The sequence below is a fragment of the Caretta caretta genome, chromosome 1 (genome assembly GCF_965140235.1).
Source record: "Caretta caretta isolate rCarCar2 chromosome 1, rCarCar1.hap1, whole genome shotgun sequence".
NCBI classification, from domain to species: domain Eukaryota; kingdom Metazoa; phylum Chordata; order Testudines; family Cheloniidae; genus Caretta; species Caretta caretta.
In genome coordinates, this window is record NC_134206.1 from 123,993,071 (window position 1) to 124,007,254 (window position 14,184).

Sequence of the window (14,184 nt, forward strand, 5' to 3'; positions counted from 1 at the left end):
ACCATAATCTAGTGTCTCAATTAAGAAGTTTGTTTACCTTTAAACGTTATTTAATTAAAGCAAACGTATTAAAATACTATGTTTTTCTCAAGCTACTAACACTTTACTTTTTCTTTATCATTATTATTTGTATTACAATAGTGCTTAGAGACCCAATCAGAGACTGGACACCCACCCTGCTTCATGCTGTACAGATACTAAGAAATGGTTCCTTAAAAAATGACCTTACAAACTAAGGGCATGTCTACATTTAAAATGCTACAGCGGCACTGTAGTGCAGCTGCACTTCAGTATAGACGCTATTTACACCGACTGGAGGGATTCACCCATCAGTGCACGTAATCCACTTCTCCGAAAAACAATAGCTAGGTCTTCCATTAACCTAGCGCTGCCTACCTGGGGACTTATATCAACTTAACTATGCCACTCAGGGATATGAATTTTTAATGCCCGAATGATGCAGTTATGCCAACATAATTTTCTAGTGTAGACTAGGCTTAAGTAGGCAATACAGAAAAAAGGGATAGAACACAAAAGAACAATGAATAGAGTGACAGTTGGAAAATATTATGTTAATTCCATGTTTTATTAGTGCTTTTGTTATTGTTTATCACAGCAGAATTAGAAGAGAAGATTAAACAGTTTGTAAAAGATTTCAACTACAAATCAATTTTCTCAAAATAATTGATGCTTTTACAGTATGGTATACCAATGATAATGGAATATGCTTTTTAAGTAGAATCTAATTTCATTTCTTACCTGTAATCCTTCTTTAAAGTTTGCATTAGGTTGCCACAGCATTCCAGATATTGCTTATCTATGTGAGGATAAAGGCAAGACCTCAATGTCAGTTCAAATGTCTGGCACGTCACTGATTCAGAGGATCTATCCACGCAAACATCACCACCAGTAAATTTTTCATGAAAGTCACTTTGCTCCAAATACAACCTTCAAAATCAAAAAAACCACTGTTTAGCTGGAAAGGAACTGATCCATATCATACCTAACAGAATGTGTCATACATTTAAAACTTTGTGGTCTCATTTAGCTTTCTGCTTAAAAAAAAAGGCATTGAAAAAGTAGTAAAAATTTCATTCCAGTACTGGTAACTCAATGGATATTAATGCCTTAACTCAGACAAACCCATTATTTCGAGTGACTATTCATACAACAAGGCATAAGAGTACTAGTTTGGATGATGTGCTATAACCACCTAGTCACTCACTGTGTTTATGCCAGTTCTTGTTGTAGTTCTGAAAAGCAATACCAGTACAAATACTGTAGACCTCAATAAATAAGAAAAATATTTGTTTTATATGGTCTTTTAGGGCTACGCTGTCATATAAGGCCTAAACAAGGGGTTATTGGTTTTCATATATTCCAAGCCAGAAAGGACCACTGTCGTGGTCTAGTTCGTCCTCCTGTATAACACGTCACAGAATTTCCCAAAAATAATTTCTAGAGAATATATTTAAAAAAAAAAAATCAACCTTGATTTAAAAATTGCCAGTAATGGAGAATCCACTCTGACCCTTAGTAAATTGTTCCAGTGGTTAGTTACCATCACTTAAATATTTACACCTTATTTCCAGTCTAAATTTATCTAGCTTCAACTTTCAGCCATTGGATGCAGCTATACATTTCTCCGCTACTCTGCTAGACTGAAGAGTCCATTATCGAGTACTTGTTCCCCAGGTAGGTACTCAGATGGTAATCAAGTCATCCCTTAACACTCTCTTTGTTAAGCTAAATAGATTGAGCTTCCTGAGTCTATCATTACTAAGGCATGTTTTCTAATCCTTTAATCATTCTTGCGGCTCTTTTCTGAACACTCTTCAATTTATCAAAATCCTTTCTGAATTGTGAACACAGAACTGGACATAGTATTCCAGTAGCAGTCGCAAAAGTGGCAAATATAGATTTGGGTAGCCTGCGTACTGGTGTAAGAGGGGGATATTACTTCAACGCACAGACACATAAATCATAATCTCTCTCTTAATGGGATAAGACAAACCTTGGAAGTTAGGAGAACTCCAGCCCTAGGCAGGGGTGGAAATATGCTGCTGGAGCCAGCTATCGGGTCTCTAGAAGACAGGTAACAACATGTGATGGGGGGAAAAAAAACACAGTCACTCTCCCTTCCAACCCTCACCAGAAGGTGGGTGTTTCCATATAGTGTCCTCCAGTGGAGGACATGGGTCACTGGGACGACCTGGGAGAAGGGGGAGCCCAATATGTCTTTCTTCTCTTCCCTTTCCCTCTACCCTGCTACAGCAGCTCTAGCAGCAACCTGGTGTTCCTAATGAACCACATGCTACTGCCTGCTGTCGTGGCAGCAACGGCAGCTTGGCCTTAAAATTTTCCTGTCCAATTATTATTTTGGCACATTGTCAACAACATTTGCCAGAGAAACAAGTGAGAGAAGGTAAATGGCAATTTGTAACAGTATATATCTCAGCAAAAGCTGGACAGAATTTAATCAGACAAAGAAAAGTGCTCCGGTAGCCTCAGGGCTTTCCCCCACTAAATACCCAAGGCCAACTGGTATAATATTATACCATTAGAAAATCTCTGCGTCAGACATTTAACACGTAGGGTATGTTTATATGTACAGTGCTGTAGTGGCTTAGCTGTACCGATAAACCTGTGCGCTGCAGCACATCTGGTGAAGATACTCTATGCTGACAGGAGAGAGCTCTCCCGTCGGCATAAAAAAACCCACCTCTGCAAGCAGCATAAGCTCTCCCACAGACATAGTGCTGTGCACACGAACACTTATGTTGGTGAAACCTCTGTCACTCATGGGGGTAGAATATTCACATCCCTGCGCAACATAAGTTTTGCAGACATAGGCTGTAGTGTAAACATAGCATTAGTAAGCCAAAGCCAATTAGTTTATCAGAGTAGGGTCAAAATCATCATTACAGTACAGCAAAAGCTATCAACGGGTAAAATCAGTGTAGTGCAAGTCTGGTTTCCATCACTTCAGAGCAGAGATCGTCTTGATCGACAAAAGGACTGAGTTAACCAGCCTATCAACTTTTAAGAGAATATTCTCATCCACTGAGAGAGATTATGTACATAGCTCAACTATTAATTACAGTATTCTTATAATACATTGTACCCTGTTAAACTGTAAGGTTGTTAACTTCACAATGAAAGCTTTTAAATACAACCAAGAACTAAAGGCACCATTGTTACATTAGAACTCTTTTTGAAAAGCCAGAACACAGATCTACCTATTGGTACGTAACAGAAATAAATAGCTAACATTCTCACCACTAACTATTATGACCTATGTAAGACTGTTAAAATCAACTTATTGCTGCTCTGCTAGTTTCCTCACATTACTCTATCACAAAGGAACAATTATTTTTGTGGCCTTTTTCCTGAAAGGTTTGTTTTAAACTACTATTAGTACCACAGTAGAATTTTGCAAGATACATCTTTGTGATGATAGGCCAAAAAGAAACATGTTGATTCAAATGAAAGACATTTTACATTATGTGCCATGCACACACATTAAAAATATTACATTTTTCTACAGCATTTGTTCTATCATAATTCGAGAAATGATATCTACTTTTTTTGTAATAAAATTTGCCATGCTAGAGACAGTTCCCATTTTCACTAAAAACATTTAAGTCCTGCTAGATGTAGTAGGCATATATAGAACAGTTCTTGAATACTCATTTTAATAGTTTATATTTATAATGAACCTTTGGCCATTCATAAGATGCCTGAGACAATACTTAGCCATGCTCCCCTTTAGGCTTGTTCCTGAGCTTGTTTGTTTTAAGCAGCAATAGCAAAAAGTTGATGCCTTGTGGCTTCTGACAACACAGTGGTGAGATCAGTTATCTTTCAGGTGTTCAATTACCTAGCAAAGTTAATAGCCAGCAATGGATCATGAACATCATCCAGCTCTAAGTGTCTCTCTGCTATAGACTGCATCTTTATCAAACTCTGCTTTGTAGCTTGTTGTTCTGTAATAATATCTGGAACAGATTCTTCCCCATGCCGCAGACGGGACTGCACAGACTCCAGAAATAGTGTGTACAAACTCTTTCTTTCTGCATCTGAAGTGGATAGTAAAACATATGGTAAATATTATTCTAAGAAACAATGTTGATTATACTAGAACAACTAAGTAAGGAGATTAACACAAACCCAGTTTTGCTTGTTATATTTCCATATGCAGCATCAATAGAATCTAGGCTGTGATTCACAAGGTACTTAAGCACACATCTAACTTTAAATATTGATATTAATAGGACTATTTATATGCTTAATGTTGGGTACATACTGAAATATCTTGCTCAACTGGAACCTAAAATATGAAATTAATATTTCTGAAAATATTAAACCCTTAAAGACTTTGGATATAAAGTAACTGTCAGCTATTAATACAAAACTTGTTTTCAATGACAGTTTACCCTCCCATGCCAAAAGGGATAACACAGATGTAAAAGAGGTTGCAAAACAGTTCAAAGTCACCTCACTCTACATTTAAATAGAAAGGGACTTGTATAACCTACAAATAGCAAATTTATATTGTCCCATGTGAAGACAATAGACATCACAGCTCCCACTACTGTCCTTTGTGTACCATCACTGATGATGGTTACTCCAAGTATTCAGCATGCCTACAGTTATATCAAGCTCTTTGGGCAGATCATCAACGGGCTTTCCTCAAATCAGGAATCCTATTTATTACCTATCATTCCTAAACCAATGAACTACTTAGTAATGGGAACCAATAGATTAATCACATAATAAGAAAATAGTTTTATGGTTTGAAGAAAGATCTTAAATAGTGCAAAGTAACAAGAGAGAATTTAAATTAATGTTTAAGAGAAACTTAAAACTGAGAAAAGCAAAGAAATTCTGAATTAAGGTAAAAATTCAGTTCTCACATTGTCGTGTGTCAGGGGTTTTGGAACAGAACCATTTGTTTCAAATCAGATGTGGGTTACAAACCACACAGTGCCAGCATAAGGAGAGTTATATACTCTAAAACAGGAGTTCTCAAACTGGGGGTTGGGACCCCTCAGGGGGTTGCGAGGTATTACATGGGGGGTCGCAAGCTGCCAGCCTCCACCCCCAACCCTGCTTCGACTCCAGCATTTATAATGATGTTAAATATATAAAAAAGTGTTTTTAATTTATAAGGGGGGGGGGTCACAATCAGACAGTACAAAAGTTTGAGAACCACTGCTCTAAAAACAGTGGATTATTAAACAGTGGATTATTAAACAGTGGAAACACGAATACACCCTAAATACACAAATGTTGTTAGACACAGACAAGAATAATATTTTACACAATTTATTTTCACCTCTTGATGCAGCTTGCCATGGAGAATCATCTTTGGATTGAAGGTTCTTCAACAATTGCATGGACTTTCCAGCCATGATGATTTGTTTTAGTACTGGTTTCAGAAAGGAGACCATTGTGTGCTGCCTACTTGAGGGAGCCTGATCACTTCCAGAGCTGGCACTGGCATTATCACTCATTTTCTCTTCATTCTCCATCTTTTCCGACACACTATATAATGTGTAGGTAGCATACCAAAAATCCCTGTGATTAACTGGGACATTTTTGTTTCTACAATGGAGAGAGAAAATCGTTACACTTTATCCTTTTAAAAAGATAAAGCTTCACTACTAAATAATAATATAAATCTTTCATTTATATTTCACCTTCTATTTGGAATGATCCCAAAGCACTATAGAAATGACAGAATCATAGAAATGTAGAACTGGAAGGGACCTCGAGAGGTCACCAAGCCTCGTCCCCTGCACCGAGGCAAGACCAAGTCTAGACCACCCCTGACAGGTGTTTGTCCAACCTGTTCTTTAAAACCTCCAATGATGGGGATTCCACAGCCTCCCTTGCAAGCCTATTCTAGAGCTAACTTACCCTTATAATTAGAAAAGTTCTCCTAACAGCTAACCTAAATCTCCCTTGCCGCATATTAAGCCTATTACTTCTTGTCCTATCTTCTGCAGACATGAAGAACAACCGATAAGTTTTCTTTGTAACAGCCCTCAACGTATTTGAAGGCTTATCAGGTCCCCACTCAGTCTTCCATTATGGAAGGTTTAGAAAACCTGGCTTATCATTTTTGATATTCTCCTCTGGTCTCTCTCCAATTTGTCCACACCTTTCGTAAAGTATGACATCCAGAACTGAACACAGTACTCCACCTCACAAGCACCAAGTAGAGCAGGACAATTACCTTCTGTGTCTTACACACAATGCTCCTGTTCAGACACTCCAGAATGTCATTAGCTTTTTCCGCAACTGTGTCCTGTTGTTGACTCATTCAATTTGTGATTCACTATAATCCCCAAATCCTTTTCAGCAGTACTACCACCAATTATTCCCCATTCTGTATTTGGGTATTTGATTTTTCCTTTCTAAGTGAAGAACTGTGCAAATATCTTTATTGAATAACTCACACAAAGTAATCACTTCACCTGTGATTGACACACAGTCATCTCTAGAATGATGGTAACTTTAACATTGCACAGAATCAGTGCACAATAGATTATTAGAACAAGAAACAAGAGACTACTTGTGATGGGGTGGACTAGTGTCCTGCCACACCCATCCCAAGAAAGGAGCAGAACAGTAGTCCTCCAAGCAGCCTAGAGTAGCTGCGGGGAAGCAGACAGATAGGCTTCAGGGAGCAGCCAATCAGGGCCCAGGAGGGCCATATAAATGGAGTAGCAGAGCCAGAGACAGTCAGTTCCTTGCTGGAGCTGGAGGAGTACATATAGTGCTCTTGGCTGGCCAAAGGGAACTGCAGCACCATGGACAACTCAGTGCTGGCTCCTGAGCCTGAACTTAGATGAGCCCTGAGGTAAGGGTGAAGCTTTGGTGAAGATGGGACCATGGGGAAGTGGCCCTTGGAATTGAAGGCAGTTTTGCTAAAGGGACATGGTGGCACGTGGCTGCTATTCTTAGCGTTCCTGGACTGAGACCCAGAGTAGTGGGTGGGCCTGGATCCCCCGCATAGGCCATGGAGAACTGGTCTACAACCAGACACTGATAAACCCCCAGAAGGGGAACTGAACTACTTAGTAGCCCAGCTGGAGATCTTAGACCAGGATAGACCCAGAGGGCAAAACTATTGCCTTCAGAGAGAAAACCCTGGTGGTTTAGCCCAATACCAGGGCTTGAACTATTTAAAGATCACAGACACACCTGCCCAGAAGGGGTGCTCCTGCGAGACGGGTGCCATGCCATTACACTAATACATACAACTGAAATCCAGGAGAAAAGTAAGTAACCAGACCAAATGCTCAAACTGGAATTTATTCAGGAAGTTAATTATTCTAAGTGCCATGGATCTTTAATTACAAATGACTGATGCTTTTAGGTTTAATAAATAAAATAGAAAAACCCTACATCACTATGTAGGAGTCTCCATACAAATAAAAAAGTGAAACTGAATACCAGATAACGCACATGTGTCTGAAATACCTCAAAATTTAATACCCAACAGATGCACTATAATACTTCAATAGCTTTTGTTTTAGCACATCCCAGTAAAAAACACGTAAAACAATTCTCATGAGAAGTTAAATTTACAGATAAGGCTTCCTACTCAATTACTGTTAGTTAACTGCTAAAAATAATCTAATTGTACATTAATGCCATCCCAAATAGGCGAGAGCCCTGTTTTAACTGAAAGTCTTAGACTGAAAGGAAAAGATATGTAATAGGACACAACAACGTTATTAAGGTAAAAGTTCTGGTGCCAGCAGTTAATCTTCTTCCACAGTAAACAATCTGTGCTTCCACAGGTCATGCAAAGTACTTAGGTTTTTTTAACCAATTGCCCTTACTTGTTGAACAGCTAGAAAAAAGCGTGAGTAATACTACACAGTGGGGAAAAAAAAGCTTAATAGCTATGACAGCTATAATACAAAATTTTAGTATTTCTGCATTTTTGTATTTTAAACTACTATACTGTAAAAAACGGATCATCAAAATGTAATGTGCAAACAGAACTAATTCTTCTAACTGATGCTGAAAGGAGTATGCAAATAACTCAAGACAGTGTTTTATCTTATGTTTCTGTTCCAAATAGCAATAGGTTTAATATCACTATCTTGCCATGCATTAGGAAAAAAAACAATTTTTTTTTATTATGGACACATTAATTTAGGAAAATAATTGATCAGATTTTTTAAAAAAATCTGAATATTTGTGGTTTGATGGGCAACTTCGTATTTTTAATTCTGCTTTTTTCAAAATTAACTTATTTCTATACCATATCAACAACTATTAGGGTCACTGTCTCACTACCTCATGTCATTTCTCCCAATGTAGACTAGAGACAGATTTAAAAAAGTAGGATTTAAAAAAAAAATCAGATCATTTCTAGCTGTTTTATCAAATGAAATTATTGTCATGCCACCATCCAGTTTGTCTCTTCAACAGTTATAATGTTTATGTAGGCCACAATGTTTTGATCCGTTCAATATCATCATCCATACCTCTGAATGATAAATTCCTTAGCAGGATCAAACAAGTTACCGTGGACAATCCACTCATCCACTGTCTGCAAATAAGGCCTTACTGTTTCAACCCAGAGAGAAAAGAGGAGGGATACCTGAAATGAAGAGTAAACACCAGTTGCTGTGCGATTTTATAAATGTCGGGCAAAATTACACATACTATTTCAAATAAAATAGCTACTATACACTGCAGAGAAGCCAATCTAAAGAACTGTGCAAATATATATTTACAGTATACGTGTGTACATACTATTTTTTTAAAAACTTGACCAAACATAATGTTGAACTAAAAGCAATGCCGTGCAGTCAGTTAAATATAAGCAGACACCCTGCAACCTTCTCCACACTTCTTTCTCAATGCCCTTCAGTCCTAACCAGCAACCTTCATTATTTCCAGTCCTAAGTCTCTTTTGAGCACAAAGTGCCAGCCACAGCAGATTGTGTGGTTTATAATGTAGATAACTGGAGAATAGGATGAGACCAAGACATGTACTTCATTTGTGACCTAACAGACTTATAAATCAATTCTTCAGTGGTAAACTTCACATAAAAACTTGTTAAACAATATTCTAGTTACTGTGTGTCATAATAAAATAAAAAGATAGATCTGACATACTGTTTGCTCAGATGCTTCTCCAACGTTGTCATATTCAAGAATAGCTTTGTAGAGTGTATTAAGCAAATGAGATGCTCTTAAAACATTTCGAGTGTCAGGTGGTACTTCTGCTACCCCTGTGCTGAAAACTTTGTGAAGTACCTTAAGCTGTGCCAGTCGAGGTGACAACTTATCTACTACTATTGAAAGAGTGACCGTTTTGTCTGCAAAACCAAAAATATACAAAGATAACCATTTTTAGCAAGTTTATATAATTTTTAAATATTGTATAGCATTTTATACAACTATTTTCATAGTTTAATCTTATTTGTACAACATTCTCACATTTTCCTATTATAAATTAAATATCCCCTATACTGTACCTTTGTTGATTATGCATTTCTCAATTTCAGTAAGTTCTTCTTTGAAACTAATGAAGTACTTGTACAAGGCCCACATAAAAGCTTGGTAGGTTCTAAATGGGGGTTCTGTAGTTTTCTTGGGAGTGGAAATGGTTCCAGGTATTACATTTTCTGAGCTGTGCCCCATCACTTCATCAATGAACTTCTGCAGCCTAAACACAACTTGTCCATATGCTGCTATCTGCTCCAACACTGATCTTAAGCAGTTCTACAAAATAAGGTTTTTCAGAATTATCTAATGAATATTAATCCTTTCAAGACCAGAAATCCCAAGAGATATAAAAGGTAAAATGACTACTGAATTTAAGAGATAGTAAAATTATGTTTATCACTGAATTATCATCTTTTATGGCATCCGCCCACTCAGTTTTGTTTTATTAAATCCAAATGTGTGTTGCTTAAGTTAAAAACAGGTGTGGAAACACTGCTATTTTTCCACAGGAAGTTTAGTTTCCTATCCCCCAAATATTCAAGCCCTCTGAAGACAAGTATATTAAATTATGATTTGAATAAAATCAACCCAGGTTGATCAAATAACTTACATGGGTCAAATGAGTTACAATAATGTCATTTCTCACAGTCACCTTTCCCTCATTTAGCTGAAATATAAAGAGCTTTTTCACCCCTGAAAGAAGCCTGGAAAGCAAGAAAAGATGAGCATTCTTAAAAACAAATTCATCATAATTATATGGATTAGAAAATATAAATCAAATCCTTAAGAGGAAAATTTAGTCTTGCTTACCTGAAAATTTCCTTTCTTAAGGTAGGTCTACACTTTGAGCTGGATGTGTGATTCCGAGCTCCAGTAGACAAACACGTTAGCTCTGATCAAATTAGTGTGCTAAAAACAGAATATAGCCACAGTGGTACGAGCAGCCCCGAGTCCATGCCTAAAATCTTGAATGGGATTATCCTAAAGGCAGCTAACCCTTCCCGCTCCTCATATCAGTGTGGCTACACACTATTTTTAATGTGATAGTTCAGTCAGAGCTAGCATGGGTATGTCTCGTCAAGCTGGGAATCATCCCCCACTCAAAATGTAGACATACCCTTAAAGTCAGAGTTTAAGGCAAGAGGGGACCACCAGATCATCCAGAATTAACTCCTGTAAAATCACAGGCCACTAAATACCACCCAGCCCCTGCCATGCCAAGCCCAACAACCAGAATTAGATCAAAGTACTACAGCCCTCAAGAAACTCAACAACTGACTGCCACAAGTAGAGAACAAAATGGACCAAGGTGCACCAATAACTGAGGCCCTTGCACTGGCAAGGAACTGATGTGGTGGTATAAATTCAGATGATCCTAGCAAGTGACCCATGTTGCAAAGGAAGGTGAAAACCCTCCCTGCAGTGTCCCTCCCCTATCTACTCTGGGGGGGAAATCCCTTTCTGATCCCACATATGGTGATTAGTTAGACCCTGAGCATGTGAGCAAGACCCACCAGCCAAGCACCTAAGAAAGAGAATTCCCCATACAACCTCAGGTCATCAGTCCCCCCAGTCTAGTGTTCCATCTCCAGCAATGGCCATTTTTTCTTCAAAGTAATAAGATCCACAGATTCATTACAATGGTACTTCAGCCTGCTTGCAGTCTGGGAACGGAACTAGACCTGTCAGTCACTGGCAGCATGGGAATACCCAAGTATACTTTGAAGAAAAAACAAAACATTTTAAATTTCACATAATGAAAACAAACCCAAATCCTTGGATGACAATTTCCATCTCTAATCTGGATGATCCATTTGTCTCCATGGTCAGCCAGATCTGTGAATCATATTACTCAAAAAAAAGATCTTTTCAGCTAAGCAAGGGTAAATTTTCCTGTTCTTCATGCTAAAATCCAGATATGTTACAGTGGGATTTTCATAGCAGTGTTCCTCCAGAATGTGGAGTAGAATCATCCTTTAAATATGGACCTCCAAAACTAGGTAGATAATACATAAATATCTCCTCCGCCTTCTGCTGGGCACTAGGGCATATAGAAGAATTAACCAAAAGGAAATAAATTGCACTGGCCAAGATTCAATTACCAATATGCAGACTTTGGTGAACTAATGGCTGCCCAACAGATCTCAATGCAGGAGACGTAACTACTCTGCCTTGAGATTGCTAATGCTCCTAAAGACAGGACTTTGATGCTCAACCAGAGGAGGAATATTTCTTGAACTTACTTAGGGAATGACAGTTTGGGGACTAACTGGCTACATTAAAAGTACAATACTGTTCTCATTAGAGAAAGCTCCTAACTTCAAATAAAATAAACCCTCATCTGATTGGAGACTGTAACCTGAAACCAGGTTAAATTTTGATTGGGGAAAACTGAGGAACCTTCTAGTATCATAAAATGACTGGCAAATCAGGTTCTGCCCCCAAACTGCAAGACGGTTGAAGCACCATTGTAACAAATTTGTGGACCTTATCACAAAGAATGGGACATCAGGTTAAATTTTTGTCCTAAAAAGCCTTATGTTGGGAATTACTTTCTGTAAATTCTAAAAATTCATTTAAGATAATTTACATTATTATACATAAATATTTATAAATTGGATTTCCAGCCTGACAACTGAATCCCTAACAACAATTATCACAACAACAAAAAAATTTTGAATTAAAAATCATTAAAACATCCTCAAATCCTGTCAGTGGCAAACCTACAGGATAAGAAAAAACCTGGACACAAAAGTCTTAAACTTCTCTGAAGCTCAACTAACCCATGTCTGGTAGATTGTTAAAGGAAGAAAGTTTCAAAGATGTGGGCCCTCCAGTGCACATCACAATGTCAGCCATATCTTAAGCATTTAACATCAAGAACTGATGGACTGTTACTGCTGTGTTAAGACACAGCATAAGAGAGGCAAACCCTCAGCTGGCCATATAAGGTTTACTAAATTGTAACCTACATTGTAAATTGCATTTGGAAGCCAAAAAAGTTCTGAAGCAGCAACTTGTCATACTTAAGAGATGCCAGCATTTTTTACAAGCTGAAACTTCCAGGTACCTTTCCAAGGTGGCTCTAAGTCGAGTATAATATAGAAATCTAGCACTGATACTGAAAAGGAGCAGATCACTGTGACAATGTAAAAATCAGAGAAAAATGGTTGCAACCACTAGGCCAGCTTGGAATAAATAGAGGGCATAGTAGCATAACTATGTGGCACTATTGTCACCTGCGAATCAGAGCAATAATGGGTCCATTGTGACCTAGAGAATGTAAACGATATTGCTGAAGATCAGAAATACATCTCCAACAGAACATACGGTCATGGTTTCAGCTCTTTCTTTTAGAGGTTTCCTCCTAACCCTCACTTGAATTGAGCTTTAAAGTATTTTTATAGTCAGAAAAATAAAATGACATCTTTTTACTCAACAAATCTACACTCTGTTTGTGCATTGAGTTCTTTCAATGTAAATGACAAAAATAAGTTTTTTTGTACTGCACAGTCAATACAGTTATGAAAGAGTGAGCTGGCTTATTTTCTGGCTTGTGCATTAAAACTATTAAGAAAATTGCAATTACAGAATCTTTACTACTGGTGATGGTGCACAGATTAGAAAGAAAGCACACAGCAATATTTCTTTTCTGACACTGAAAGCCAACTGCAAATCTGTCTCCTAGGAAAAACACTATGATGCAAGATTTTTTTTTATCATTTTAATATGAAATAAATTTCATATGCAAGTATTTCAGGGATTCCTGCTTACCAGAGAGTTTCCCGGATAACCTGTGTTTCAGTTACAAGAGTTCTTTCTTCTGGCATATATAAGGGATCACTGCTGTACAAGTGTTGGTCCCTAAAAGAAGAAAATGTACTATAATTAAAAAAAATGAAATCCCAGCTGAAGTGTTTACAAATAAGAATCAAGCAGTAATCTTAAGGCTCATTTTTCCTCTAATTTACACCTCTGACTTCAAAGACTTCAATGAAGTTGTGGAGGCTGTAAACAAGAGCAGAGTTTGACTCTAAACCTTTCTAGAGGCAAAAAAATATGAAAAGTCACCAAAATATTATCCAGTCATAGCCCAACAACCATTAACTAGCAAATATTTGAAGTATTAAATTAATTTTAATATTCCAACTCTCAAATGTTTAATTACTTAATATCCAATACCATACATAGTAATGTGATGAATACATTTTTTGACTCAATGATTATCAAATAGAACATGTAGCTGTTTTAAATATATTAAAGTCACAAGTAACCATAAAATTGGATCACAAATAACCCACAAATCCCACCTCCACCTCAAAGTAACACATGCTATCTCAAAAACTTGCAAAGGGAATGGAAATTCCTTCACCTCTAAATATGAATACAGGATCATAGGGAAAAGTTCTACAATTATTCATAGACCTTCCATGATTTCTTTACCGGTAGATAGATTAAAAGATTTTAGTGTAATATGTTATGATTATTGAAGTTTTTAGTATTTTAATTCATTTTTATCACTGATAAGACTAGTTATTTATACAATTTCTTAGCTCAAAATTCAACGAAGCCAAACACGTTCACTGGCAGTGAATGTGTGCACAAACCAAATCACAATCTGGTATTGCCCTACACATGTGAAGTTTGTCCAAACTGAGATTTGGAATTTGTGATAGACACAACAGCACTTGCTTTGTTTTAAAT

The 14,184-nt window shown here is 37.3% G+C and overlaps 1 protein-coding gene across 6 annotated transcripts in view; it reads right to left on the bottom strand.

Moving 5' to 3' along the window:
• The window catches only part of TUBGCP5 (tubulin gamma complex component 5), a 54,044-nt gene that overhangs the window by 24,118 nt on the left and 15,742 nt on the right, over window positions 1–14,184 (bottom strand). For all 6 annotated transcript variants that reach the window (XR_007357804.2, XR_012669378.1, XR_012669376.1 and 3 more), the window contains exons 8-15: window positions 13,255–13,344; window positions 10,091–10,184; window positions 9,510–9,756; window positions 9,148–9,350; window positions 8,511–8,626; window positions 5,339–5,607; window positions 3,881–4,079; window positions 760–948 (exon numbers count right to left, since the gene is read on the bottom strand). Coding sequence is in view for 2 of the 6 variants with exons in the window: in XM_048859150.2 (XP_048715107.1) it covers window positions 760–948; window positions 3,881–4,079; window positions 5,339–5,607; window positions 8,511–8,626; window positions 9,148–9,350; window positions 9,510–9,756; window positions 10,091–10,184; window positions 13,255–13,344 (1,407 nt within the window). In the remaining 4 variants the exon portion in view is untranslated. The remainder of the gene's footprint in view (window positions 1–759; window positions 949–3,880; window positions 4,080–5,338; window positions 5,608–8,510; window positions 8,627–9,147; window positions 9,351–9,509; window positions 9,757–10,090; window positions 10,185–13,254; window positions 13,345–14,184) is intronic.